General features: G+C 43.6%; 1 protein-coding gene across 1 annotated transcript in view; it reads left to right on the top strand.

The window, feature by feature from the left end:
- TAOK1 (TAO kinase 1) overlaps positions 1–10208 on the top strand; it is an 85404-nt gene extending 75196 nt beyond the window's left edge. The window contains exons 17-21 of the mRNA XM_044283649.1: positions 1183–1386; positions 2569–2808; positions 6868–7080; positions 8341–8523; positions 9644–10208. Coding sequence (XP_044139584.1) covers positions 1183–1386; positions 2569–2808; positions 6868–7080; positions 8341–8523; positions 9644–10105 — 1302 coding nt within the window. The 3' untranslated portion in view covers positions 10106–10208. The remainder of the gene's footprint in view (positions 1–1182; positions 1387–2568; positions 2809–6867; positions 7081–8340; positions 8524–9643) is intronic.
- The last annotated feature ends 15597 nt before the right edge of the window (positions 10209–25805 follow it).

The following is a 25805-nucleotide window of genomic DNA, read 5'->3' as shown; positions in this document are numbered from 1 at the left end:
AGCCTTGACACAGATGAGAAAAGATGCTGACCTGCGGTGTTCATGGTTTCCTGCATTGTCTAAGGATTTGTGTTAGAATCTATTGGCGTAAGATGAGCAAAAGTTAAGAGACACATGCCTCTTAAGAATTTTGGCACATCTATGTGCCAGAATCTTAGATACATGAGCTAGGAGCTGATGTTGATTTCAGGTGTTGGCTGCACTGGAAAACTGCCATAAGTAATCTTAAGTGTCTACATAGGCCACACTCATGCCCTGCTCGCTTTAGGCCTCTTTCACACTTGCGTTGTCCGGATCTGGCGTGTACTCCACTTGCCGGAATTACACGCCGGATCCGGAAAAACGCAAGTGAACTGAAAGCATTTGAAGACGGATCCGTCTTCAAAATGCGTTCAGTGTTGCTATGGCAGCCAGGGCGCTATTAAAGTCCTGGTTGCCATAGTAGTAGTGGGGAGCGGGGGAGCGGTATACTTACAGTCCGCGCCGCTCCTGGGGCGCTCCAGAATGACGTCAGAGCGCCCCATGCGCATGGATGACGTTCCATGCGATCACATCATCCATGCGCGTGGGGCGCCCTGACGTCACTCTGAAGCGCCCCAGGAGCCGCACGGACTGTAATTATACCGCTCCCCACTACACTTTACCATGGCTGCCAGGACTTTAGCGTCCCGGCAGCCATGGTAACCATTCAGAAAAAGCTAAACGTCGGATCCGGCAATGCACCGAAACAACGTTTAGCTTAAGGCCGGATCCGGATCAATGCCTTTCAATGGGCATTAATTCCGGATCCGGCCTTGCGGCAAGTCTTCAGGATTTTTGGCCGGAGCAAAAAGCGCAGCATGCTGCGGTATTTTCTCCGGCCCAAAAACGTTCCGGTACGGAACTGAAGACATCCTGATGCATCCTGAACGGATTTCTCTCCATTCAGAATGTATTAGGATAAAACTGATCAGGATTCTTCCGGCATAGAGCCCCGACGACGGAACTCTATGCCGGAGGAAAAGAACGCAAGTGTGAAAGAGCCCTTAGATAGAAGCGCCAAGCATGGTGTAATAGCTTGCACAAAATATGTAACTTTTTGGCACTACCATTGTGGAGCCAGGATTTGGGAAATCTCTCCCCCATTTTGTTTTCATTGTTCAAGAGATTATATATGAATTTTTGATCTGTTTTCTCCAATAGGAATTAAATGAAAACCAGAGTACTCCAAAGAAAGAGAAACAAGAGTGGCTGTCAAAGCAGAAGGAAAATTTTCAGCATTACCAGGCTGAAGAAGAAGCCAATCTCCTGCGCCGTCAAAGGCAATACCTAGAGCTGGAGTGCCGCAGATTCAAGAGGCGGATGCTACTCAGTAGACATAACCTTGAGCAGGATTTGGTCCGAGAGGTATGTTGTCATCTTTACTGCACAATGTGAGTTTTTATACACTAATTTGTTGTCACAAAGAAGGGTCCCCCCAGGCAGTAATGGTTGTAAAATAATAAAAGAACCTATAGTAGCCTATTTTATTCATATCCACTTACAGTGCCGCTACTCCTATCCTCCCCGTCACTGCAGCTGTCACATCATCTTTTTGGCTGCAGCAATGACATGCCGGAATACTCCGGACACTGCTGCAGCCAGTCACATGAATATATATTCATACTTGTATAGATACATGTGCTGTAATATCCTGTTGTTTGTTTTCTTGTGGTATGGTGGAGAGAATACTAAACGTTTATACAGTTGTCCTCAGCTCAGAAATAACTTTAACTCAAACTTGTAATATCAATGAAAAGCTCTCAACTTAAAGGATAACTAATTTCAATTTTCATATATGTAGTTACTAATAACATGATATTCCAGAATCAGTTACTATTAGACTGACTTACCCCATATTTAATAAGATTCAGCCCTTAGCAAACAGTCTGCATAAAACTGCAATTGCACTATTCAGTTAAGATGGCCGCCACTGCCCTCACCCTGAGGCTAATCCCGCCTTCCCTCACTAGCCAGTAACAATAGCCCCCCAAAAGTGTCAGTAACCAGAGCCCTCCCCCCTTAAAGGGTTAATCTCCAGCACAAAGGGGTCCTCTTACCACATGTTGCTTTCATTTATACACTGAGCAGACGTCAGATCTCCCTTCCCTGGTCTGCGCTGCTTCAGCTCTGCCTTCTCCAGCTCTGCTGAGTGAGGGAGCGTCTGCCAAGCGCAGGGACAGGGAGAAGTGCACACAGCCCAGGCACTGTTATCAGCTGCTCGTCCTTCAACACATAGACGGACCATGCCTAGCAACCCTATTTTAAGCACAGGTAAAAGTAGGCAGTACAGGGAACAAAAATGTGGAATTGAGGGGTAATTGAATACACAGTGAAAAGTTGAAATAGGGCCACCAAGGAGATATTAATCGCCGCAATCCAATTCTCAAAAAAATATATACGGCCGTTATCCTTTAAAAGGGATATTCACATTTTAGACAATTATAGCGGGTCCCTCCTGTAGCACTTTGGGGTTACTTTGGGGTCTCCCAACTCGTCCAATTCCATTTACATGTTTAATTTACTTATACAAAGTCTTTTATTTGACAGGAGCTAAATAAGAGACAGACGCAAAAGGATCTGGAACACGCTATGCTCCTAAGGCAGCATGAGTCGATGCAAGAATTAGAGTTTCGCCATCTAAATACTATACAGAGAATGAGATGTGAGCTCATAAAGCTGCAGCACCAAACAGAGCTCACAAACCAGCTGGAGTACAATAAGCGAAGAGAGCGAGAGTTAAGACGCAAACATGTGATGGAGGTCCGACAGCAACCCAAGAGCCTCAAGGTACTGACTGACTTGTAATTTATAAATCCTGTAACACTGTGCTTTTTAATTAATTTAGTTTACTCACTTGCGTAGCGCTGACACATTTCGGAAAATGGCTATGTTCTTTGGTACGCCACCCCCACCCCTTTTTTGGGCAAACCTGTGAAGGGAATCATACTCGCCTGCTTTCCGGTGCTGGCTCCCTGCTTTTTCTCTCCCTATCTGCTCTGTTGCACTCCCAGGATGTAAACTTCTGTTTAGACCTGCTCCCCTTGCGTCATGTCAGTTGGTCACGTGACGAAAAAGGTAAACACTGCGGCCAGCAATTGGCTGCAGCAGCATCAAAACAGAATATTACATCCTGAGAGCACAGCCGAGCAACCGAGGCCAGGGAGAGAAGAAGCAGGGAGCCAGCGGTGGGAATCAGGTAAGTATTCTTCTCTTCACAGGTCTGCCTGAGAAGGGGGTGTACCTAAGATGCACAACTCCTTTAAGTACCAAACTAGGCTGTATCTTTAATAGGTTAAGGTGTACCTCCCAGGGCACTAGATGGAGACCAAAATGGTTGCCAATGCGACTTAGAATTATCAAATGGCGACATGACTTTTTAGTCTTGTCGCCGTTTGCGAGTAGACCCGCCGCCGCAGCTCTGCAGTTGAATACAGCGGCGGGGCACCGGAGATGATAGTTCTCTGCCCCGCCGCCGATGTTCTCAGCAGCGCAGTGGAGAAGGAGTCTCTCCCTCTCCCCTGTGCTGCCGCTGCCAATCAGAAGGGAGACAGGAGGAGGAGGGGAGGGGCTGTGTATCTTGTATCTTTTTACATATTTTTACTGGTCTGCGCATGCAGGTATTACGGTATTTTGAATGCTGGATCTGGCACTAAAACATTCCTATGGGGAAAAATGCGGGATTCGGCATTCAAGCAAGTCAGAATGCATGAGGATATACTTGATCAGTTCTTTTCCGGTATAGAGCCCCTGTGACTGAACTCTATGCCGGAAATAAAAAAATGCTAGTGTGAAAGTAGCCTAAAACAATGTTTCCCAACCAGTGTGCCTCGAGCTGTTGCAAAACTACACCTCCCAGGCTGTCCAGGCATGCTGGGAGTTGTAGTTTTGCAACAGCTGGAGGCACGGTGGTTGGGAAACACTGCCCTAAAATATTAAGTTTAGGGTGCTTTCACACTTGCGTTGTTTGATTCCGGCAGGCAGCTCCGTTGGCTAACTGTATGCAAACGAATGTCATTTTTCTGACTGATCAGGATCCTAATCAGTCTGAAAAATGACTGATCAGTCAGAAAAATGCATTGCAATACCGGATCCGTTTTTCCGGTGTCATCAGGCAAAACGGATCCGGTATTAATTTTTTTCTCATTTTTACAGGTCTGCGCATGCGCCGACCGGTGGATCCGGCACTAATACATTCCTATGGAAAAAATTGCCGGATACGGCATTCAGGCAAGTCTTCAGTCTTTTTCGCCAGAGATAAAACCGTAGCATGCTATGGTTTTCTCTTTTGCCTGATCAGTCAAAATGACTGAACTGAAGACATCCTGATGCATCCTGAACAGATTACTCTCCATTCAGAATGCATGGGGATAAAACCGATCAGTTCTTTTCTGGTATAGATCCCCTGTGACGGAACTCTATGCCGGAAAAGAAAGACGCTAGTGTGAAAGTAGCCTAAATCCCCCCTTTCCCAATTTTACATATAAAATATATAAACAATAAAGAAACATATTACATAGTGCTGCGTCCGAAAAGTCCAAACTATTAACTTATTAAAAAAAACATCTCCTATGTGGTGAGCACCGTAACAGAAATAAATAAATAAAAACCATGTGATTCGCCATTTTTTAGTCACCTTGTCACCCCAAAAAATAGGATAGGACTGCTCTATTATGGGCCGAACGTTTCATAAAATGCGAAAATGCACGCGGCTTTTTTTTTTTTTTTTTTTGCGTGGTATTGAGTATCGCAATACTTTCTTATGGTGACGAAAGCGAATCAAAATCTGATCGGCGTAGCGTTGTCACGATATCAAAATTTTGATTCTGTTTCGATTTGGCGACAAAATTTTTTATTTGGCTCCTAAATTTTTCAGTTCAGGAGCCAATGGCTACTAGGTTTTTAGTTGTTTTTTTTTGTCTGGAGCACTGCCTCCAATCATATAGAGAAAACATTTAGGTATTATTATTATTTTTTTTTTTTACTGAAATAGTATTATACAGTCCTGATCAAAAGTATAAGACCACTTGAAAAATGGCAAAAAAAATCATAATTAGCATGGCTGGATCTTAACAAGGTTCCAAGTAGAGCTTCAGCATGCAACAAGAAGAAATGGGAGTGAGACAAAACATTTTTTGAGCATTCAATTTAATGAAAACAACGAATAAACTGAAAAAGGGTGTTTTTCAGCTGATCAAAAGTTTAGGACCACACCTCCCCCCCCCCCCCCCCCCCCCCCCCCCCCCCCCCCCAAAAACAGAAATCCAACTTACAAACATGAACTCAGTAATGAGTAGCTCCGCTGTTATTGTTTATCACTTCAAAAATTAGTTTCGGCATGCTTGTTGCAAGCGTTTCCATGAGGTGAGTGGGAACATTTCTCCAAGTGGTGAAGACGGCCGCACAAAGGCCGTCTACTGTCTGGAACTGTTGTCCATTTTTGTAAACTTCCCTTGCCATCCATCCCCAAAGGTTCTCAATTGGATTTAGATCAGGGGAACACGCAGGATGGGCCAAAAGAGAGATGTTATTCTCCTGGAAGAAGTCCCTTGTCCTGCAGGCATTGTGTATTGTAGCGTTTTTCCTGTTGAAAAACCCAGTCGTTACCACACAAACGAGGGCCCTCAGTCATGAGGAATGCTCTCTGCAACATCTGGACATAGCCAGCGGCCGTTTGACGCCCCTGCACTTCCTGAAGCTCCATTGTTCCACTGAAGGAAAAAGCACCCCAGACCATTATGGCGCTCCTCCACTGTGGCGCATAGAAAACATCTCAGGTGGGATCTGCTTGTTATGCCAGTAACGTTGGAAACCATCAGGACCATCAAGGTTACATTTTTTTTCATCAGAGAATAAAACTTTCTTCTACCTTTGAATGTCCCATGTTTGGTGCTCTCTTGCAAAGTCCAACCGAGCAGTTCCGTGGCGTTCAAGGAGACGAGGTCTTTGAAGACGTTTTTTGTTTTTGAAGCCCTTCAGTCTCGGATGCCGTCTGATGGTTATGGGGCTGCAGTCAGCAATAGTAAGAGCCTTAATTTGGGTCGAGGATCGTCCAGTGTCTTAACGGACAGCCAATTGGATCCTCCGGCTCAGTGCTGATGAATTTTTTTGGGTCTTCCACTTGACTTTTTTGTTCCATAACCCTCAGGATCATTTAAGAAATTCCAAATGACTGTCTTACTGCATCCCAACCCAGCAGCTGATAGGCGCGCTGTGAGAGACCCTGCTTATGCAGTACAACAACCCGACCACGTTCAAAAAGGGAGAGGTTTTTTTTGCCTTTGCCATCACAACGTGTGACTACCTGACAGAAAATGACTCCACATCTTTGCACAGATTTGGCCTTTTAAAGGCATGTGGTCCTAAAATTTTGATCAGCTGAAAAACAGCCTGTTTCAGTTTAATCGTTGTTTTCAATTAATTGAATGCTCAAAAAATGTTTTGTCTCACTCATTTCTTCTTGTTGCATGTTGAAGCTCTACTTGGAACCTTGTTAAGATCCAGCCATGCTAAATGATTTTTTTGCCATTTTTCAAATGGTCTTAAACTTTTGATCAGGACTGTATTAACAGTTAACGGTGCCCAGTTTCATACAGATACATACCCTCTCCTTATGTGACGAACAGTTCTGTGGGTGAATATCATCCATATGACATCACATCCAGTTATCACATTTTAATACACTCAAACACATATATATTTTATCAAGCAGTTGTAAAGTTCACTCATATACAATGTAACCTTATACTAGTAAAGAATGGATGTAGTAGTTTGTGCTTTAGTATTCCACGATTGTGTCGGTTGTTTGTGATTTCTGTTTTACATATCCATTTTCTGTCACTTCATCAGTCTAAAGAGCTCCAGATCAAGAAGCAGTTCCAGGATACTTGTAAGATTCAGACGAGGCAGTATAAAGCTTTGCGAAATCACCTTTTGGAGACCACACCAAAGAACGAACACAAAGCTGTTCTCAAGCGGCTGAAAGAAGAGCAGACCCGTAAACTGGCAATATTAGCGGAGCAGTATGACCATAGCATTAATGAGATGTTATCTACACAAGCAGTAAGTTCTTAGATTCCATAAAGAGTGAAAGCAGTCCTTAACATGTATCTGCCAGGGTGAGAGGCCGTCTGAAGGACTAAAGGTGCAACTTGCCACGTGGCCATGGCCATTGGCAGCAGCCAGTCTTCATTGGCTAACGCGTGTGAGCATGGCCAACCACACAGTCTGCCCCTTCCCTAAAGGACCGACCGACTTAGTGGCACCTTCTCCTTAGCACCCTGATTTAAAGCGAGTCTGTCACCACAATCTTGGACTATTTATCTGCAGTAATACATGAGTAGTACTGTAGATCCATATTGTTTTTTTTTTTTTTTTTACTGCCCCCCTGTTCCTTCGCTGTCAGGGATTAAAGCGGCACTGAAATACTGTCTGTACTGCTGTGTATGCGCACAAGAGTCCTCTCCAGCACAACAGTTCAGACTGTGTTTTTCAACACAACTTAGAGTGTTGACAGCAGGAGAACAGGGAGCACTAGGAAAATAAAAAATGGCAATCTAGCTCTCCTTAAAGGGAATTTGTCACAATAATTCTGGATTATTATCTGGAGTACTGCAGATAATAGTCCAGAATTATTGTGACAAATTTCTTTTAAGGAGAGCCACTGACAGAACTGTCTACACATCCATTTTCAGGAGTGAAAAACGGGCTGTTTGAAAGGGATTTCCAAGGATTTAAACATGGTTTCCCTTTCTAATTCTTCCTTGGGCAGCGTCAAGCCCAGCAGTACAGAAAACTGCAGCCAGCCCAGTCACTTGAATTGGCCCACAATGCAGTTTCCTGTACAGCTTGGGTGGCCCGGGGCTGCTCTGCAGGGGAAACCAATAAAGATTACACAGCACTACACCAGCGCTACGCATCCCCTTAAGTTTCAGGATTCATCAAGGTCACAGAGGCTGAACACCCAACAGTCATGAAGTGATTGCATATCTTAGTGGTATGCCATCATTGTTTTAGTTAGAAATTCCCCTTTTAAAGGTACCTGAAATGGGTGTTTGAGAAAGTTTCCACCATGCGTATTTCCTTATTTCACGCCTGACTACGCCTTTTGTGGTAGCAGCAGTTAACTTTGCACTATTTTGCCTTAGTTGTTTCTAGTTATGGCTTGACTACGCTTCTCTATATGAGGTTGGCACTGGTGGATATTTTATCGTCAGACTAAAATCCTGCTTCAGTTGGAATAACAACTGAAACTGCAATGACAGTGGTTTTCCTTTACATATGCCACGGAGATGGGAGAAAATAATTTACCGTTTCTTGCAGCTGCGCCTGGATGAGGCCCAGGAAGCAGAGTGCCAGGTTTTGAAGATGCAGCTGCAGCAAGAACTGGAGCTACTGAATGCCTATCAGAGTAAAATTAAGATGCAGGCGGACGCGCAACATGATCGTGAATTACGTGAACTGGAACAAAGGGTTTCCCTCCGTAGAGCCCTTCTTGAGCAGAAAGTAAGTGATGTAAAGTAACCTTGTTTACAGGTGAGGAAGCTGGATATGAAATTTAAAGATTTATTTATGGAATAGCTAGAGGTGTCAAAGATGCAGGTCCTCGAACCTGTTTGTGAATGGAGAGAGTCCTGAATGGGAGTGGGTTGGGGGACCCCTGTTCAGGAGATGGGTGATGCAGTTTTACTTTCAAACTCTGTTCTCACTACTGTAATGGCTTCACTTTATAATGCAAAGTCTTGAGACCGACCTCAATCTTGTTTTTCATACCAGCAAATCCTGGTTATTCTTTCCTTCAATAATAGCTGAAAGCCCAATAGAACCACTTAATGCAAGTGTGGTCCAGCCCACTATTTTGTAGGTGCTGTCCGATATTAAACCCCTTTATTGGTGTTACTTCTGCTGCTACCGCCTACAGCTGCATCGCAAATTACCCTTTTATCAACATTTTATTCCTGTTTGGGTCCTTTAACGGAACACCAAGATTAGAAATGAATGATAAAAGTACCATCTGTAAGTCTGCAGGATTTTCTTCATGTTCCTAAGAGTCTGACCACAGCAGGGAGGAAGCTCCTGCTGCAGCCAGTTGTCTTACAGACAGACACAGTAAGACACAGAGAAGAGTACTTGATGACAGTAGTATAACTTATATTGACTTTTCTTGCCTTTCTCCCAGTACTTACAGATTGCCTAAAGTAGCACTCCCACAAAAAATTGTATTCTCCGATCTGTTCGAAAGGTGCATGATGTAATCTGTAGTGACTGTGATCTTCCCACCAGTGACTGTATTTGTGAGTTATACCCTCCCTTCTGATCTTCAGCTGAGTCATGTGACCAACTCGCAGACACAGGACAGGAAGTCAGTTACTTCTCTATTCATTCTTATGATACGGACATTGAGGCTCCCATAGGAATACATACAGAAACCGTCTGATTGCTGGTCACATGACACAGCTGTGAAGCAGAAGGGAGGGGGTAGCTCACAAATACTGACACAATAAGATTACATTCACTACAGATTACATTATGTACTATTCTAACAGGATCTTCTTTTCAGGTGTCTTTGCGTCATGTTATTTCTCATAGAAAACTTCAAGTCATATTTTTTTTGCTTCTATTTTAGATTGAAGAGGAAATGCTGGCTCTTCAGAATGAGAGAACAGAGCGAATACGGAGTCTTTTGGAACGCCAAGCTCGGGAAATTGAAGCGTTTGACTCTGAAAGCATGAGGCTAGGGTTTAGCAACATGATACTTTCTAATCTCTCCCCCGAGGCGTTCAGCCACAGCTACCCGGGAGCTTCTGGCTGGTCCCACAATCCCACGGGAGGCCCTGGACCTCATTGGGGACACCCCATGGGAGGCCCACCTCAAGCTTGGGGACACCCAATGCAAGGTGGGCCCCAACCATGGGGTCATCCTTCAGGGTCTGTACAAGGTGTCTCTCGTGGCAGTACAATGGGGGTCCGCAACAGCCCCCAGGCTCTGAGGCGGACAGCTTCTGGGGGACGGACAGAGCAGGGAATGAGCAGGAGCACAAGTGTTACTTCACAGATATCCAATGGTTCTCACATGTCTTATACATAACTGCAAGAAAAACTTAACGGCCATTCCTTTTGATCATTCAACACAAACTGCCTACAGATGTCCTCACAGCAGCTTTCTCAATGGTACTGAGCAGCTGCCAAAATAAGGCTTCCTACACATGCTGTATTTTAATCCGTTTTTACAGGGTTACTTGTATGTGTGTAATCTGCAGGATGATTGCATTGGCTGCTGGGTTTGGTTTTATTTTTTTTAATTCAGGGAATTGTTTGAAGAAAAAGAAAAGTAAAGCATGTGGGTGGTGGCCGAGAGTGGACATAGTTTTGAGAGAGCTACTTTACCTTTCACGGACTACACAGATTCACTTCTGAAAAGTATGTCGGCACTTTGAGTTGTCGGACCATCCTCCGACTGTCGATTTTATTTTATTGTTTTCATTTATTTTTTTATTCCCCCCCTTCGCTACACTCCAGTTGGGCATTGTCATTTCTCACTCTTCAGAGAGAAGTGAATCTTCCTTTGTCTGAAGGAGTGATCCTATCTGGCGAAAAGAGTACAAGGAGCATCTCCGTTACCACTTCTAGATTTCCTACACATTTCTTTGTTTTTGCTAATGTGTCAAATCAATTAGCTTTAATTAGGCCAAATATTTTTTTTGATGGTTTAGGGTATGTTGCCTGTTTCTAGGTTATTCCAGAATCGCAGATAGCGCAGCACTAGCTTACTAATAGCATATCTGTTCATCAGCATTTTTTTTTTTTTTTTTTAATATATACTTCTTTTACTGCTACACTACACTGATTGTTACAGGCACATTCGTGATCCAGTTTCTAGAACGTATATCATAAGGCGCAGTCAGTCCTGTCCTGTGTGCAGAGGTTTGCTCTTTTTGGATAACGGCTAACCAGTAATTGTCCAAGCCCCTCCATCTTGCTTAGTACGATGTGTACATCTTAATAATGTTTGCTGGTGTTTTACGAAGCATTTTCTGGAGGCGGTGGTTTAGGAAACTAGATATTAGTATTGTGGTGATTGCATGTCGAAGGAAGCGTTACACTCAGTGTAGCACTAAATTATATTGTTCAGAAATCTATGCTTTCTTTATGCATATCCTGAGTACTTTTAGAAGTTTTCCATTATGCCGTAGCTATATCGTGCATACTGTGGAGGAGCATGTCTGTGCTACTATGTTAGTAGCCAGCTGCATGTGTTTAATGCCATACCTCCTGCACAGCTGTATGCGAGCCAACCATGTGTTTTTTAAAGTGCAGAATCACCTTTCAGTCTGTTTATTCAGGTGCTATTAATGGTGGTGATGGCATGGGTTGTCCTGCTGATATTTGTAGGGTATGCAGCGGCTTAGAGGTGGACGTAGCAAAAAGTGAAAAAAGGGCTTGATGTTTAAAGTATGTTTGCTGGAGAGGGTAGTAAGCCACTGCCAGATCCCTCTGGCAGCGGCTTACCTCCCTAAAAACAGGAGGATATGGTACGTGGAAATACAGCAACCCGATTGTTATCTCCCCCGGCATATGGTGTACACGTTAGATGGTCATCTGGTCCCACTAAAATCAGTAGGCCCATGTACGTCTTCTATAGCCGGCTTTACTTTGGACTTGATCATCCGCATGTATTCCAGGGCCATATACCCTATTATTAAAAACCTTTCTTGCTGGGATTTGTTTCTAGTAACACACAAAAAAATCCCCCAAAATGACTGACAAAAATGTGGTGTGAACAAGCCCTTCACAATCAGTATGTGATGAGCCTTGTATCTGCTGCTGCAGTTCTCCTAAAGGGGATGTCCAACTAAGTGATGGCCGATTCTCAGGATAGGCCATCACTAGGTGATCGGTGGAGGTCCGACACCCCGCACCCCTGCTGATTAGCTGTTTGGTTGTAGCTTTATCATCATAAGGATAAGCCATCACTTAGTAATAGCTGGACAACTCCTATAATGTTCCTCAAAATTTAATGCAGAATTTAGAAAGTATATCTGTGTTCCTTCTGCTGGGGGATGTTGGAGATATCAAGGTTCAGAACGTATCGTTCTCTATAAATTTGGTATGTTTTTTTTTTTTTTTATACATATATATTTCTCACTACATAAACCATAGAATTTATCACACACTAAGTCATTTTAATATTATGGATGCAATTTGTTATTTTGGGAGAATTATGAGATTCCTACATAGAAAGTAAAATATTCCACCCTTTTATTTTTATATTCTCAATTTTGTGCTGTTCCTTTTATTACTCTCAGAAACATATAAATAGATAATAGACTGGGAGTTACTATTCTGCCCTGAGGTACGTCCAGTGTTGAGGGACACACAGCAGTGAAGGGGAGAATGGTAATGCTCAGTTAAGTTATTCATACCAAGAAGAATAACGGGAACACCACAATGTAGAGTATAAGAAAAGCCGGTCTGGAATGATTCTATGAAGAATAAAAGGGTTTCCTAAAACAGAAAATACAAAAAAGAGGAAGGGTTGTCCCTTCAAGGGAGAATGGTGCATCCGCACCTCTCACCAGGATACTGCTAAGAAACGTATTATTTGAGAATTAAAGGGGCAGTAACGTTCTAAAATATACAAATTTTAATGGTACAAAAAATAAAAAACATATGTAAACCCCTTACTTTCCTAAAACAGACAAGTCAGGAGAGCTGATGAGTGCTCTTTAAGCTTGTAATTTACGCATTTTCTTAAATAGGCTGTATCTCTTAGACTCATTAGCCAAAAAATACCCTACAGAGATGCTGTGCCATTTACCTATGCAGAAGGATGTGAAGGTTATTACCTACGTTGGCCCATAGCCGAATAATTGGCTTTCCTTTTTAAGCTCCGTTTATTCCTGTTGCACAAGCTGTTCTCATATTTTAGTTGCCATTAGGTTGTTTTTTTATATTTTAACTTTCATGTTTAAATCCTATTTTATTAGTTATAAAAAAAAAAAGTGAAATCCCTGCCTCCTACTTGGACACTTAACCTGGAGTGCTTATGACACTATTAATGTGGCCATACTCAGATTGTCAGCTGAACCCGCCTGATCCTCTACTGCAGGGATGCCCATCCTGCAGCACTCCAGCTGTTACAAAACTACAACTTTCAGCATGCCTGGACAGCCTACAGCTATTAGTGCATGTTGGGAGTTGTAATTTTGTAACAGCTGGAGGGCCACAGGTTGGACATCCCTGCTATGTGTATGGGGCCTCTAAACGCTTCTCCTGATAGCAGATGTCAGGGCAGATAGGGAATGGACATGTTGAATTTCTTTGATCCTTTTGCTCTTCGGGCAGGGTAAGGTGCTGCCAGAAGAGTCTGGCAGTAGCTTTCTCCCTCATACAGGACTTGTGCATGCTCAGGCAAGTGTGTGTATATGTATAGCGGGGTCAGGAAAGATGGCTGTCAGCCTAAGGCTACTTTCACACTAGCGGCAGGACGGATACGACAGGCTGTTCACCCTGTCGGATCTGTCCTGCCTCTATTTCGCCGAGCCGCTGGACTGCTGCTCCATCCACATTGACTAGGCCGCCGGACTAAAAGTACTGCATGTCTGACTTTTTAGTCCGGTGGCCTCTCACCGTGCACTGCCGTGCTGCGCCGGAGCTCCGCCCCGTGCCCATTATAGTCAATAGGGGACGGAGAGGTAGTTCGGTGGCACGGCGAAATAGCAGCAGACGGTTCTGACAGGGTGAACAGCCTGTCGGATCCGTCCTGCCGCTAGTGTGAAAGTAGCCTAACAAGCATTCTAATGACAGCTACCTAATGTGTACAGCCTTAGGGAAAATGCCCTTGTGGAAACAGAATTTAGTTTTAGCTGAAAGTCTGTGTCCTCGTACTTTAGTCCTTTAACGTTAGCACACTAAATATTTGCTCACTTGAGAATCGGAAGGTCAAAGATAACCGAAAGGTCTTTGCATTCCAGGCCATCAAACCTTAGGATGATCCTCGTTATAAATACATTGTCACCATACAGACATATCTTTGCCATCCTAAGCAGAGGGGGATTACAACCTATTCCTAATAAGGAATGGTTTACAGAGGAAGAAGTGAATCTGCTCTGAAATGTGCTGTCAGAAGCGGTCACACGAATGGGACTTTAAGGTGGCTATGAACATTAGTCTAGAGTTGAGCAAAATGGATGTTTTTAATCAAAATTACCGTTCATTGGGTGAAGTGTAACAAACTAACAATTGTATTAGCTGACAGATGACAGACCATTATCATCTGACGAAAAGTCAGCCATGTTTAATATTTTCTGGCGATAGTTGGGCGAAAGACCTTTTCGTTCAAAGAACGTTCCCCGGAACATCTCTTGCTAATCAGCCTGTTTCATTGATCATGTGTGGGCAGATTGAACGACCGTAACGGCCAAAATGGTCTAAAGTGTCTGGCTATGTCTGCGAAACTAATGTTCACCAGAGGAATGCATGTTCCACCACTGTCCAACCAACTTCTGTCTAATGTCTATGACCACCTTTAGTCTGGACAGACATCTAGAAAAATGTCTGTGCCCTTTTTCATTACTTATTTCATATTTCTCCAGTTTGAGGACCTCCAGAAATTTAAGTAATGTGAGTGACCGTTTTACTAATTTTATAAATCACATTTCTTAGTTTTTTTTTTACTTTTTGTTTTAAAATTTTCAGAACTTTCTAATTATTTTGCTGTAGTTAAACTCATGTAAATGTAAGCAAGAACTTGGATGTTTTTCCCTCTTCCTTATGCTTGATAAGACAGATCAGAGAAAGAAGTAGCTTACCAAAAGTTACCGTATCTTATTTTATTTATCCTGTCATGGCTCACTTCCACACTATTTGTGCCTTAAAGGGCACTTGTCAGCAGATTTGTACCTATAAAACTGTCTGACCTGTTCCATTAATTCTTGGCAGCTGGAGGCATCTGTGTTGGTCCCATGTTCATGTGTCCGCATTGCTGAGAAAAATGATGTTTTAATATAAGCAAATAAGCCTGTAGGAGCAATGGGGGTGTTACCATTACACCTAGAGGCTCCACTCTCTGCACCTGCCGCACTCTCTTCACTGTGATTGACAGGGCCACGTGTAATGATGTTTTCACTGCCTGGCCCTGTCAAACTGCAGAGGGTGCAGCAGTTGCAGAGAGCAGAACCTGTAGGAGTAATGGCAACGCCCCCGTTGCTCCTAGAGGCTCATTTGCATGTATTTAAAACATCCCTTTTCTCAGCAATGTGGGCACATATGAACATGTGCCCACTACAACCAATCACTGGCCGCAGCAGTGACCTCAATGGTGTGGGTACATCGCTGCTACTTCTAGAGATTGGCTGCAGGGATCACGTGATGTCGACAAGTAATTTCTGGAGTGGGAAGGACAGACAGACGGGGGATGCAGGAAGGAAGCGCTGGAGCCGCAGGGGAATTACTCCTTTTGTAATTTTAATTTAATGTTGAGCAGTTTCTAAAACGATTCATTAAACACCCTTTAATAAATCTGTCTTAAACTTCCATCCGCAAAGTAATTTTTGTGTAGGGTTTTAGCTTAACATTTTTTCTATTTTTTTTATTTGCCATTTGCAGCTTCTGTGTATGCACTATGCAAAATGTTTTTTGTTACAAGCCCATTCACACAACAGTAAGAGCTCTGCCTATCTTTTGCGGAACAGTAGCCCACGGAAACACTCAGAAGCACTTCCTTGGGCTTTTCAGGTCTGCTCTTCCGAACCGCAAAAGATAGTACATGCCCAATCCTTTGCTGTATTTTGCAGATCGCGGACCCAAGTCAGTGGGTCTGCACTGCAATACGGGATTCACACGGCTGGTGCCCATGCATTGCGGTCCATACGGTCGTGTGAATGAGCTCTACAGAAAACTCTCAGTGGGGGTCAAGAGGGATATCCTCTATAGGTCATTAAGGGAAAATTCCACTTTGGCCAGATCTATGCCACGTGTGCAGAGAATATTAGCAATTCTCTAATACACTATTATTCTCAGAACATGTGGGAGCTGGACGGTGCAGTTCATTTTCAAAATTCCTATGATCTGACTGTTGAGCTCAATGATTGCTAATGTGGAGTCAGTGGGACAATTCCCAATCTACAGACGGTCATAAATGCAGCAGTGGTTGGTAGAGGGAAGATGGGTACAGAATTCTGGAAATTTGAAGCACTCTGATGTCAGATCCTGATCCTGCTGTGGTTCTTAAAGGAAACCTGTCTCCATGAAAATGCAGTGCAATCTGCAGGCTGCACGCTATAGAGCAGGAGGAGCTGAGCAGATTGATATATGGTTTTATGGGAAAAGGTTCAGAATAACGTGCTGCTTGAAACTCAAGTGTTCAACATGATAGGTTCCCTAAAAGAGGACAGGCCACCTCTTTCCACTTGTCCCCGTTAAAGGGGTGTGTCTCTACACTGTCAGCAACGATTGGACAGTGTCAGACTGTGTAGGGACACACCCTCATTTCTCCATTTGTCGAACATTTCTAGGAAGAATAACAGAGGAACAGAGTTCTAAGAAAAGATGCTGCAGGATTGTTATATTATGGGGAATACAAGTGGCTCCTAAATCAGACTTTTATCTGCCATCTTGCCTTGATCGTGCTTTAGAGAATCGTTGTTCTTCATACATGACACCTTTGTACTCCTGTACATTATATTATCTGTCAATTAATTTCAGTTTGTTCTTTTTTTTTTTCCCAGTTTAGAGAGAATTTTTTTTTTATAACATCTTGCTATGGAGTGTAGAAAGGAAATGGAGCTATCTGACGTCATTGAGTCTTATTGCTTCCCTTCTAGATTGAGGATCTTTTTTCTGCCAAAGTTGTGTAATTACCGTGATATTATTCCACTGATTGTGCAGTCCCGTATTTGCCTCGGCTTCCCTTTGGCTTGTGCAGCATTTGCAGGGCTAGATGAGAGAAGACTGGATTGTGGATTTGAAGCTGTGTAGTCCGTAGTGCACATTCTGTCACTGGAAACCATTACATTCTGTCGTTGAGAAATCCCACTGCAGAGGGTAAAAAACAATCCTGTGCCAACAGATGGCATTGAACCATTTTACTTGTGCCAATGTAGCCTGTGCTTGAGAATGTGTTCTAGGTTGGAGGGGTGAATAAATCTGTGTGCAGTTTTTTGCATGACTTGGCTTGATGATGATGATGGACTTTTTATTTCTACAGTGATTTGATGAGAGGTGGAACATTCAGAACTAGGAACCAAGCCATGTGTGAAATGCCAATCTTTTAAGTTGGCTGCAAACACATTTGCATGCGTTGCAAACCTGCGCACGTGAATGTGCAAAACATTCCCATTCTCTTGATGCCATTCTACAATTGCCAACCTTGTGCGGGCACTCATGTTCTTTGCAAGACCAGTCTTAACTTACCAGTTGACCTAGTATGTTTTGGGGTAACTATCCATTGGCTTCCATATTCTAGCGTTTCCCTGCCATCTAGCTGCCATAAGGTATCATTAAAGGGGGATCAGCTCTCCTGACATTTCTGTAGAGTTTTGCGCTTCTCGTGAATTTCATCGGCTTTACGAGATTTTATTTAAAGTGATGATTTATCCTCTGGATAGGCCTTCAGTATCTGATAGGTGGGGGTCCGACACCCATGTTATGTAACGTTCATCGGTCACATGGCCTATTGAAGTGAATACCAAGCACAGCCACTATATACAGTGAGCTGAGAGAAAGCTGTGGTGCTAGTGCAAGCGCTGGAGACTTCTCAAACGGCTGATCGGCGGGTGTGCCGGTTGTTGGACCCCCACTGATCAGATACTGATGACCTATCCCGAGGATCAGTCTATCCCGGAAAACACCTATATTGGAAGAATGGTAGCTGTGCTGTAGCTCGTGAGGACCGCAGAGTAATAAGTATGACGTGCTTTGGTGATTAAGAGAATAAAGCAAAAATCAGGATTTATGAGAGATGGATTGGATTTGAAAGTTATTTTTATTCTTAGTACCACGCTTTTTCTTTTTTTTTTTTTTTCTTGTCTATCACCAGTTTCGCAGTAGGGACTGGTTCTTCCTGTTGACTACGAGGGAGGTGATTGGGCAGCAAAGACACTGGTGTAAATAATCTATGTGAAAAATATTTAGTGCATATTACACAAAGCTATATTGACTTAATAATTTGTAAATGCTAGAGCATTTTTATTAACACTTAAGTTGCTAAACAAAAAAATGAAATTCTATTTATGAGATCCCAGGGCCTATTTCAGCCAGCCGATTAACTACAAGAAAGGACTTGTGGAGTCCACGCTGCGTGATACCAAGCTTACGAACGGCTTCTTATTAAAAGCTGAGGTGGGGATAGGGTAGGTTTGTGTATATTGTACATTTTCTAATAGCTTGCTTGTATTGTGTAGGGCAACGAGAAGGTTGGCTGAGAGGACTAAGGACTTTGAGTTGTCTAACAATCCTATTAACACACATTTTAACACTCGGCTGAATGAAACCTCCCCTCAGATTCCTTTTTATATCCTTCATGTGATCCTGGGTAAATATGTCCAGACTGCTGACGGATGTGTGGAGCATACATTGCGGCGAGCTTATGGTGCACTAAAGCGCTGGGACTATATCGTCATTGGGCTACTTTCACACTCGCGTTTGGTGCGGAGCCGTCATGGATCTGCACAAACGCTTCCGTTCAGAAAATACAACCGCATGCATCTGTTCAGAACAGATCCGGTTGTATTGTCTGTAACATAGCCGAAACGGATCTGTCTTTAACACCATTGAAAGTCAACGGGGGACGGATCCGTTTTCAATTGTGCCAGATTGTGTCAGTGAAAACGGATCTGTCCCCATTGACTTAGATTGTGTGTCAGGATGGATCCGTTTGCCTCTGCATCCATCAGGAGACTGAACTGATGCATTCTGAGCGGATCCTTTTCCATTCAGAATGCATTAGGGCAAAACTGATCCGTTTTTTACCGCTTGTGAGAGCTCTGAACGGATCTCGCAAACAGAAACCAAAAAGCCAGTGTGAAAGTAGCCTTATTCTATTAGCTGAAGATAAATCCTCTTCACTACTTTTATATACATGTTTCAAGAATTATCACAATGCATTTTTACTGAGAGTTTTGCTTGGCAGTTGTTGGCTATGATGAGCCACTACTCCCTCATGTCTGGCTTTTTTCAGCCATTTTTTCCATACCATATTCTATAGGGAAGAAATGCAGTTCACAGATGTAGGAAGATAAAAACTGCATGTGTGACCTGAAAATAAGCCTTAGGGCTGTTTCACACGAGCGGATGCCGAGCGTGACATCCGCTCCGTGAATGACAGCCAAGACCCGATGCAGACAGCAGAAGCACGGAGCATTAACATGACTGATAATGCTCCGTTCCTCTCTGTGATCTCTTTACTACGATAATGCTCCGTGCCTCTGCAGTCTGCATCGGGTCTTGGCTGTCATTCACGGAGCGGATGTCACGCTCGGCATCCGCTCGTGTGAAACAGCCCTTAGTGTTTTGGTCTTTTCAGCATTTAAAGGGACCTTGTCACTATGAGAATTCAGTGTAGTCTGCTGGCAGCATGTTATAGAGCAGGAGGAGCTGAACCGATTGATATATAGATCTGTGGGAAAAGAGTCAGTAGAACTTGTATTTCATTCATTTAAGTTTCTGCTCATTCTGGGGTTTGAAGTCCAGGAGGTGGTCCTATCAGTGACTGACAGCCTGACCTCTCTGACTGTGTATACAGAGAGAGCTGTCAATCACTGATAGGACCGCCTCCTGGACTTCAAAGCCCAGAATGAGCAGAAACTTAAATGAATGAAATACAAGTTCTACTGAATCCTTTCCCATAACACTACATATCAATCTGCTCAGCTCCTCCTGCTCTATAACATGCTGCCTGCAGATTACCTTGCTTTTCATTGTGACAGGTTCCCTTTAAAATGCCAGACCAACTACAGGTGTGATGGGAGGCTTTATGAAACAACTTTTCCCCCAGTTCTTATCAACTCTGGATCATTATTATTCTAGACTGCTTGTTAATTGGCAATAACTTTGTATAGCAAATTCTTCTGCGGCCCTTGAGATAATTGGGGGAACCTATTGGCCATATTTGATTCATTTTTGCTGCATTTAATACAATTGTAAGCACTGTATGGCATAGACTGGTGAAGCTGGGGCTTGTAGCGTTTAATGAAGACATGATTTTCGATCACAAAGTGAAATGTTTTTGTCCCTTTAAATTTCCGTAGTTTGTATTCAATCAGATTTGGTGTTTTGTGACCTGCTTGAGGCGCCACCATGTCTGTGGGTTATAAAGTAACATGTCCCATTTGGACTTGTGCTTTAGCTTTGCACCTTATCGCAGTGTATCCACCATATATCCCTATCTGCAGTGAGCTGGAAAAAAAAATCCAGACCATTCAACTGCATTCTGTTGGCCATGATGATGATATATTCTTGTTGCATTTCCTGCTCCTGGCATGTTTCAGAATTTTTATTTGCACATTTATTTGTAGTTACAAGAATATATATTTTTTTAAGTTGAAATCTTTGTTCACTTTACTCTGTACACTCCCACTGTTTGCAACATCTGGACAAAGAAAAAGACAAAAAAATGTTCTTTCCCCCTCATCTCCCTCCCCCCCTCCCTCCATTTTAGCAAAGACGCACATGGCTGAGAATGTCTTTAATTAGGGAGATTGCGAATGCACACCCGCAGATACCCGGGCAAGATGCTGCCAAGAGACATGCCTTACAGGCATTTGTAAAGCTGACTTTCACTAAAGTGCTACATGGATGGAGATGGTCACCTGGAACGTGCGGTAGCTGGTGCTAGAGATTGCAGTCATGCTTACCATCAAGCTGCCATCTTGTGCACCCTCTCATAACCTCAGCAGTAATGACTACATTTCACTCAATATTGTACCTGCTGTAAAACACTAGAACAAGCGGCTTCTTTGCCCTTGTGGGGCAAGGAGTAAATTGCTGTATTTGCGTGCATATTTATTTAGCCCACTCCATTGTTGCACAGGGTGGGCACAGATGAGTTGCACACTCCCCAAGTGCTGGATAAAGCTTGATCAGCAGTTGGCATTGCACATGAGCGTGTAGGGAAGGCAGTCAACAATGCAGATGTATATAGGGATGAGCAGCAGTCATGGCGCATGCTGTCTAGAATACGAATGGTAGGTGCTGTATAGGATTGAGGCTGCATTGGAGACGGTCTCCAGCCTGGAACTCACAATTTGAGTTTGCCGACTGCATGTTTCACTTAGTTCCTTGATAATCAGAATCCCCCAATGCCGTGCCTTATTGCCTCTCTGCATAGCGAAAATCTCTATCAAGGCCACGATTGTAACCACCAGTCATGTCACGAGAGTTTCCCTTCAGGATATATTTTTATACTTGCCAGAATGTTGTTAGCCAAGCTGTTGGCATTGCTAAGGTTGTTGCATGTGGGTAGCACTTTAGCATTTGGAGTTCCTTTCAGGTGATCGCAGAGGCGCACCCCCCCTCCCCCCCGAAGCATACTCGTATTTTACCACTGCTTTTAAAGCATCATTTTATACGTTTGTCATTTTACCAGTATAAATAGAATGCATATCTCTGCATTTATGTTCAGGCCCCCTTCCCTCATGATTGAGAATATTGTTTTCCGCAGCTTTAGGTTGATTTTTTAGCATTAGCTGGAACTTCCTGTAAGAGATCAGCACAAATCCCACACACATTTCCATAGCCTACTGGTTGACGTCCCTGCGGGTGTGCATTTTCTCTGCAGTGCAGTGTTCCCACTCCACTGCCTCTTGGGGTCTTGTACAGTGAGGTCTCTTGTACAGTGTAATGTCAGTATTCTGGTATTCCTCTGGTTTCACAATATATTATATAACCTGTATTAATTGTATAGATTGTGCATTTAAAGCTGTTACCAAGTTGTCAGAAAAGGAGAGAAATTTTAATCCTATGTAATATTTTGTTTGTAATTATCCTTTGTATCATAGCAAAGGAAATGTTTAAAAATCAACTGTAATAAAGTAATTTTAGTACACATTGAGAGTGGTTCTTTGCTACATTTGTGCAGTCTTTTTCTGGATACGATGGATTTCTGTATAATATATCCTCCATTTCCTTTTGTTAGGGTATGTCCACACAGGGTATAAACTCAGAATTTTGTGCGGCAGATCCTCAGTGGTTTACAGCACGAGTAATATGGATAACGTTTTAAGTAATGTCATCCACACGCTGCCCCAAAAAAAAATGCACCGTAAATCTACGGCATTTGCAGGAATAACAGCCCTGAGTGGCCGTACCCTTACATCGGTTTCACTGTTCATCACCATCAGCATTAGACTTTCAATGGGTCCGTGGAAAAATCGGAAAATGCACAGTTTTGCAGCTGGGACCGTGATCCGTGTATCCTGTCCGTCCAAAAAATAGGACCTGTCCTATTTTTCTGACGGACAACGGTTCACAGACCCATTCAAGTCAATGGGTCCGTGAAAGAACACGGATGCACACATGATTGGCATCCGTGTCCGTGATCCGTGGCCGTAGGTTACTTTCATACAGACGGATCCGCAGATCCATCTGCATAAAAGCTTTTTCAGAGCTGAGTTTTCACTTCGTGAAAACTCAGATCCGACAGTATATTCTAACACAGAGGCGTTCCCATAGTGATGGGGACGCTTCAGGTTAGACTATACTAAAAGAACTGTGTACATGACTGCCCCCTACTGCCAGGCAGCAGGGGGCAGACCTCCCCCCTGTAGTTAACACATTGGGGGCCAGTGCGGCCGCCCCCTCCCTCCCCTGTAGTTAACTCGTTGGTAGCCAGCCCCCCCCCCTCCCTCCCCTGTAGTTAACTCATTGGTGGCCAGTGGGCCCCTCCCTCCCCTGTAGGTTACTCATTGGTGGCCAGTGGGCCCCCCCCTCCCTCCCCTGTAGTTAACTTGGTGGCCAGTGGGCCCTCCCCCCCCCCCCCCCCCCTCCTAATCAAAATCTCCCCCCCCTATCAATGGTGGCAGTGGAGAGTACCGATCGGAGTCCCAGTTTAATCGCTGGGGCTCCGATTGGTAACCATGGCAACCGGGACGCTACTGCAGTCCCGGTTGCCATGGTTACTTAGCAATTTGTAGAATCATCATACTTGCCTGCGATGTCTGTGTCCGGCTGGGAGCTCCTCCCACTGGTAAGTGACAGGTCTGTGCGGTGCATTGCCTAATGATCTGTCACTTACCAGTAGGAGGAGCTCCCGGCCGGACACAGACATCGCAGCTCACAGGTAAGTATGATGATTCTACAAATTGCTAAGTAACCATGGCAACCGGGACTGCAGTAGCGTCCCGGTTGCCATGGTTACCGATCGGAGCTCCAGCGATTAAACTGGGACTCCGATCGGTACTCTCCACTGCCACCAATGATAGGGGGGTGATTTTAATTAGGAGGGAGGGGAGAGGGCCCACTGGCCACCAACGAGTTAACTACAGGGGAGGGAGGGGGGGCCCACTGGCCACCAACGAGTTAACTACAGGGGAGGGAGGGGGGGGCGGCCGCACTGGCCACCAATGAGTTAACGGGAGGGGGGGGGCGCACTGGCCACCAACGATTTAACTACAGGGGGGAGGGGGGGCCCGCTTCAAGTTAAAATATACCATCGGATTGGAGAAAACTCTGATCCGATGGTATAAAAGATACTCCAGACTTTACATTGAAAGTCAATGGGGGACGGATCCGTTTGCAATTGCACCATATTGTGTCAACGTCAAACGGATCCGTCCCCATTGACTTGCATTGTAATTCAGGACGGATCCGTTTGGCTCCGCACAGCCAGGCGGACACCAAAACGACTTTTTTTTTCATGTCCGTGGATCCTCCAAAAATCAAGGAAGACCCACGGACGAAAAAACGATCACGGACCTACGGACCCCGTTTTTGCGGACCGTGAAAAAATACTGTTGTGTGCATGAGGCCTTAAAGTATAAAGGCTTTGAAGGAGTAAGGCCTTGTTCACATTTCCATTTTTTACGGAGAAAATGCAAACGCACACGTACCCATAGATTTCAGTATGTTTGTTCACGTATCAGTATTTTTTACTAACTAGATCTGTGAAATTAAATAACAGACAGGCACTACTGTAGTCTGTGATGCAGACCAAACACGCCCATTAAAGCCTGTGGGTTCCGGGAAAATCATGGACACAACAAGGATGGCATCAGTGTTTGGTCCGTTTTTCACTGACCACTGGTAGGCAATGCTTCCATGCAATATTGATGACGCACGAAGGACAAAAAAATGGACACATGGATCAAACGCTGATCCTTCAGACATCTTCACAGATGAAACTGATTGTTTTTTTTATGGATGTCAAAAGGACACGGAAATGTGGACGAGGCCTAATAAGTGGAAACCCTTAGTTATGACTATAGGGGGCAACTCTCCAGTGGACGTACCCTGCACACAGTAACCCACATCTACTTCTTGCACCTGTGTGTTGATGTCATATATCATAAAGCTGAAAAAAATGACACATACGCTCATTCAGTTAAGTTTATTATCCTGCAGCTTTGATCCAAAGAATTCTAAAGACGCCCATTCAGGTGCAGTAACCAGCTGTGCCCATCACATAGTGGGCAGAGTTCTGTGGTTCTGGAGCTACCCCAAAACAGCTGTGCCCAACCCCTGCTGATCAGATGCTCACGGTAGGTCGTCATTCGTCTATACCCGTTTACTTTATTCAACAGAAGCTTATAGTAATCTAATACATCATTTACATGATTTGGAAGATGGGCATTATATGTTTTTTTGTTACAGAATAAAAAATGAAATTTTTGTGCTTAGCTACATGCTGGCATTATAACTATAGATGTCAAATACATATTTTTTGCAGCAAATCCTGCTCCGATTAATACAGTGGGGGAAATAAGTATTTGATACACTGGCGATTATTGCCACTTACAAAGAATGTTGAAGTCTGTAATTTGTATCGTAGGTACATTTCAACTGTGAGAGACGGAATCTAAACAAATCCAGAAAATCACATTGTATGATTTTTTTTAAATAACTAATTTGCATTTTATTGCATGAAATAAGTATTTGATCACCTACCAACCAGCAAGAATTCTGGCTCTGCAAACTGGACAGGACGACTGCACCGTATTGAAGCGAGGATGGACGGGGCCATGTATCATGAGATTTTGGCCAACAACCTCCTTCCCTCAGTCAGAGCATTGAAGATGGGTCGTGGCTGGGTCTTCCAACATGACAACGACCCGAAGCACACAGCCAGGATAACCCAGGAGTGGCCTAGCCAGTCTCCAGACCTGAACCCAATCGAAAATGGATGCAGCTGAAAATCAATGTAGCCCAGCGACCACCCCAAAACCCGACAGATCTGGAGATTTTTTATAAGATATTTAGTTCCGTTTTTCTTTTGTATTAAATACTTATTTCATGCAATAAAATGCAAATTATTTAAAAATCATACATTGTGATTTTATGGATTTTTTTAATTCAGTTAAAGTGTACCTATGATAAAAATGACAGACCTCTCCATTCTTTGTAGAAGCCAGTGTATCAAATACCTATTTTCCCCACTGTATATCCTAAAGGTTTATGATGGAATTTGGAAGCAAGCATAAATGAATGGGATACCTCTGAAAAAAAGACTTGGGAGAGGAAGATGTACAATTGCAAATGCTCCAGAATTTGGGGACATATCCCTTACACCACATTTATGTAAGAGTTGTGGACACTTATACCCACCATGCTCAGCATGGGGTTGTAGCCAGTGATGG

Source organism: Bufo gargarizans, chromosome 3, assembly GCF_014858855.1.
Source record: "Bufo gargarizans isolate SCDJY-AF-19 chromosome 3, ASM1485885v1, whole genome shotgun sequence".
In the NCBI taxonomy this organism is placed as follows: Eukaryota; Metazoa; Chordata; class Amphibia; order Anura; family Bufonidae; genus Bufo; species Bufo gargarizans.
This window is presented reverse-complemented; position numbering and strand designations above follow the sequence as displayed.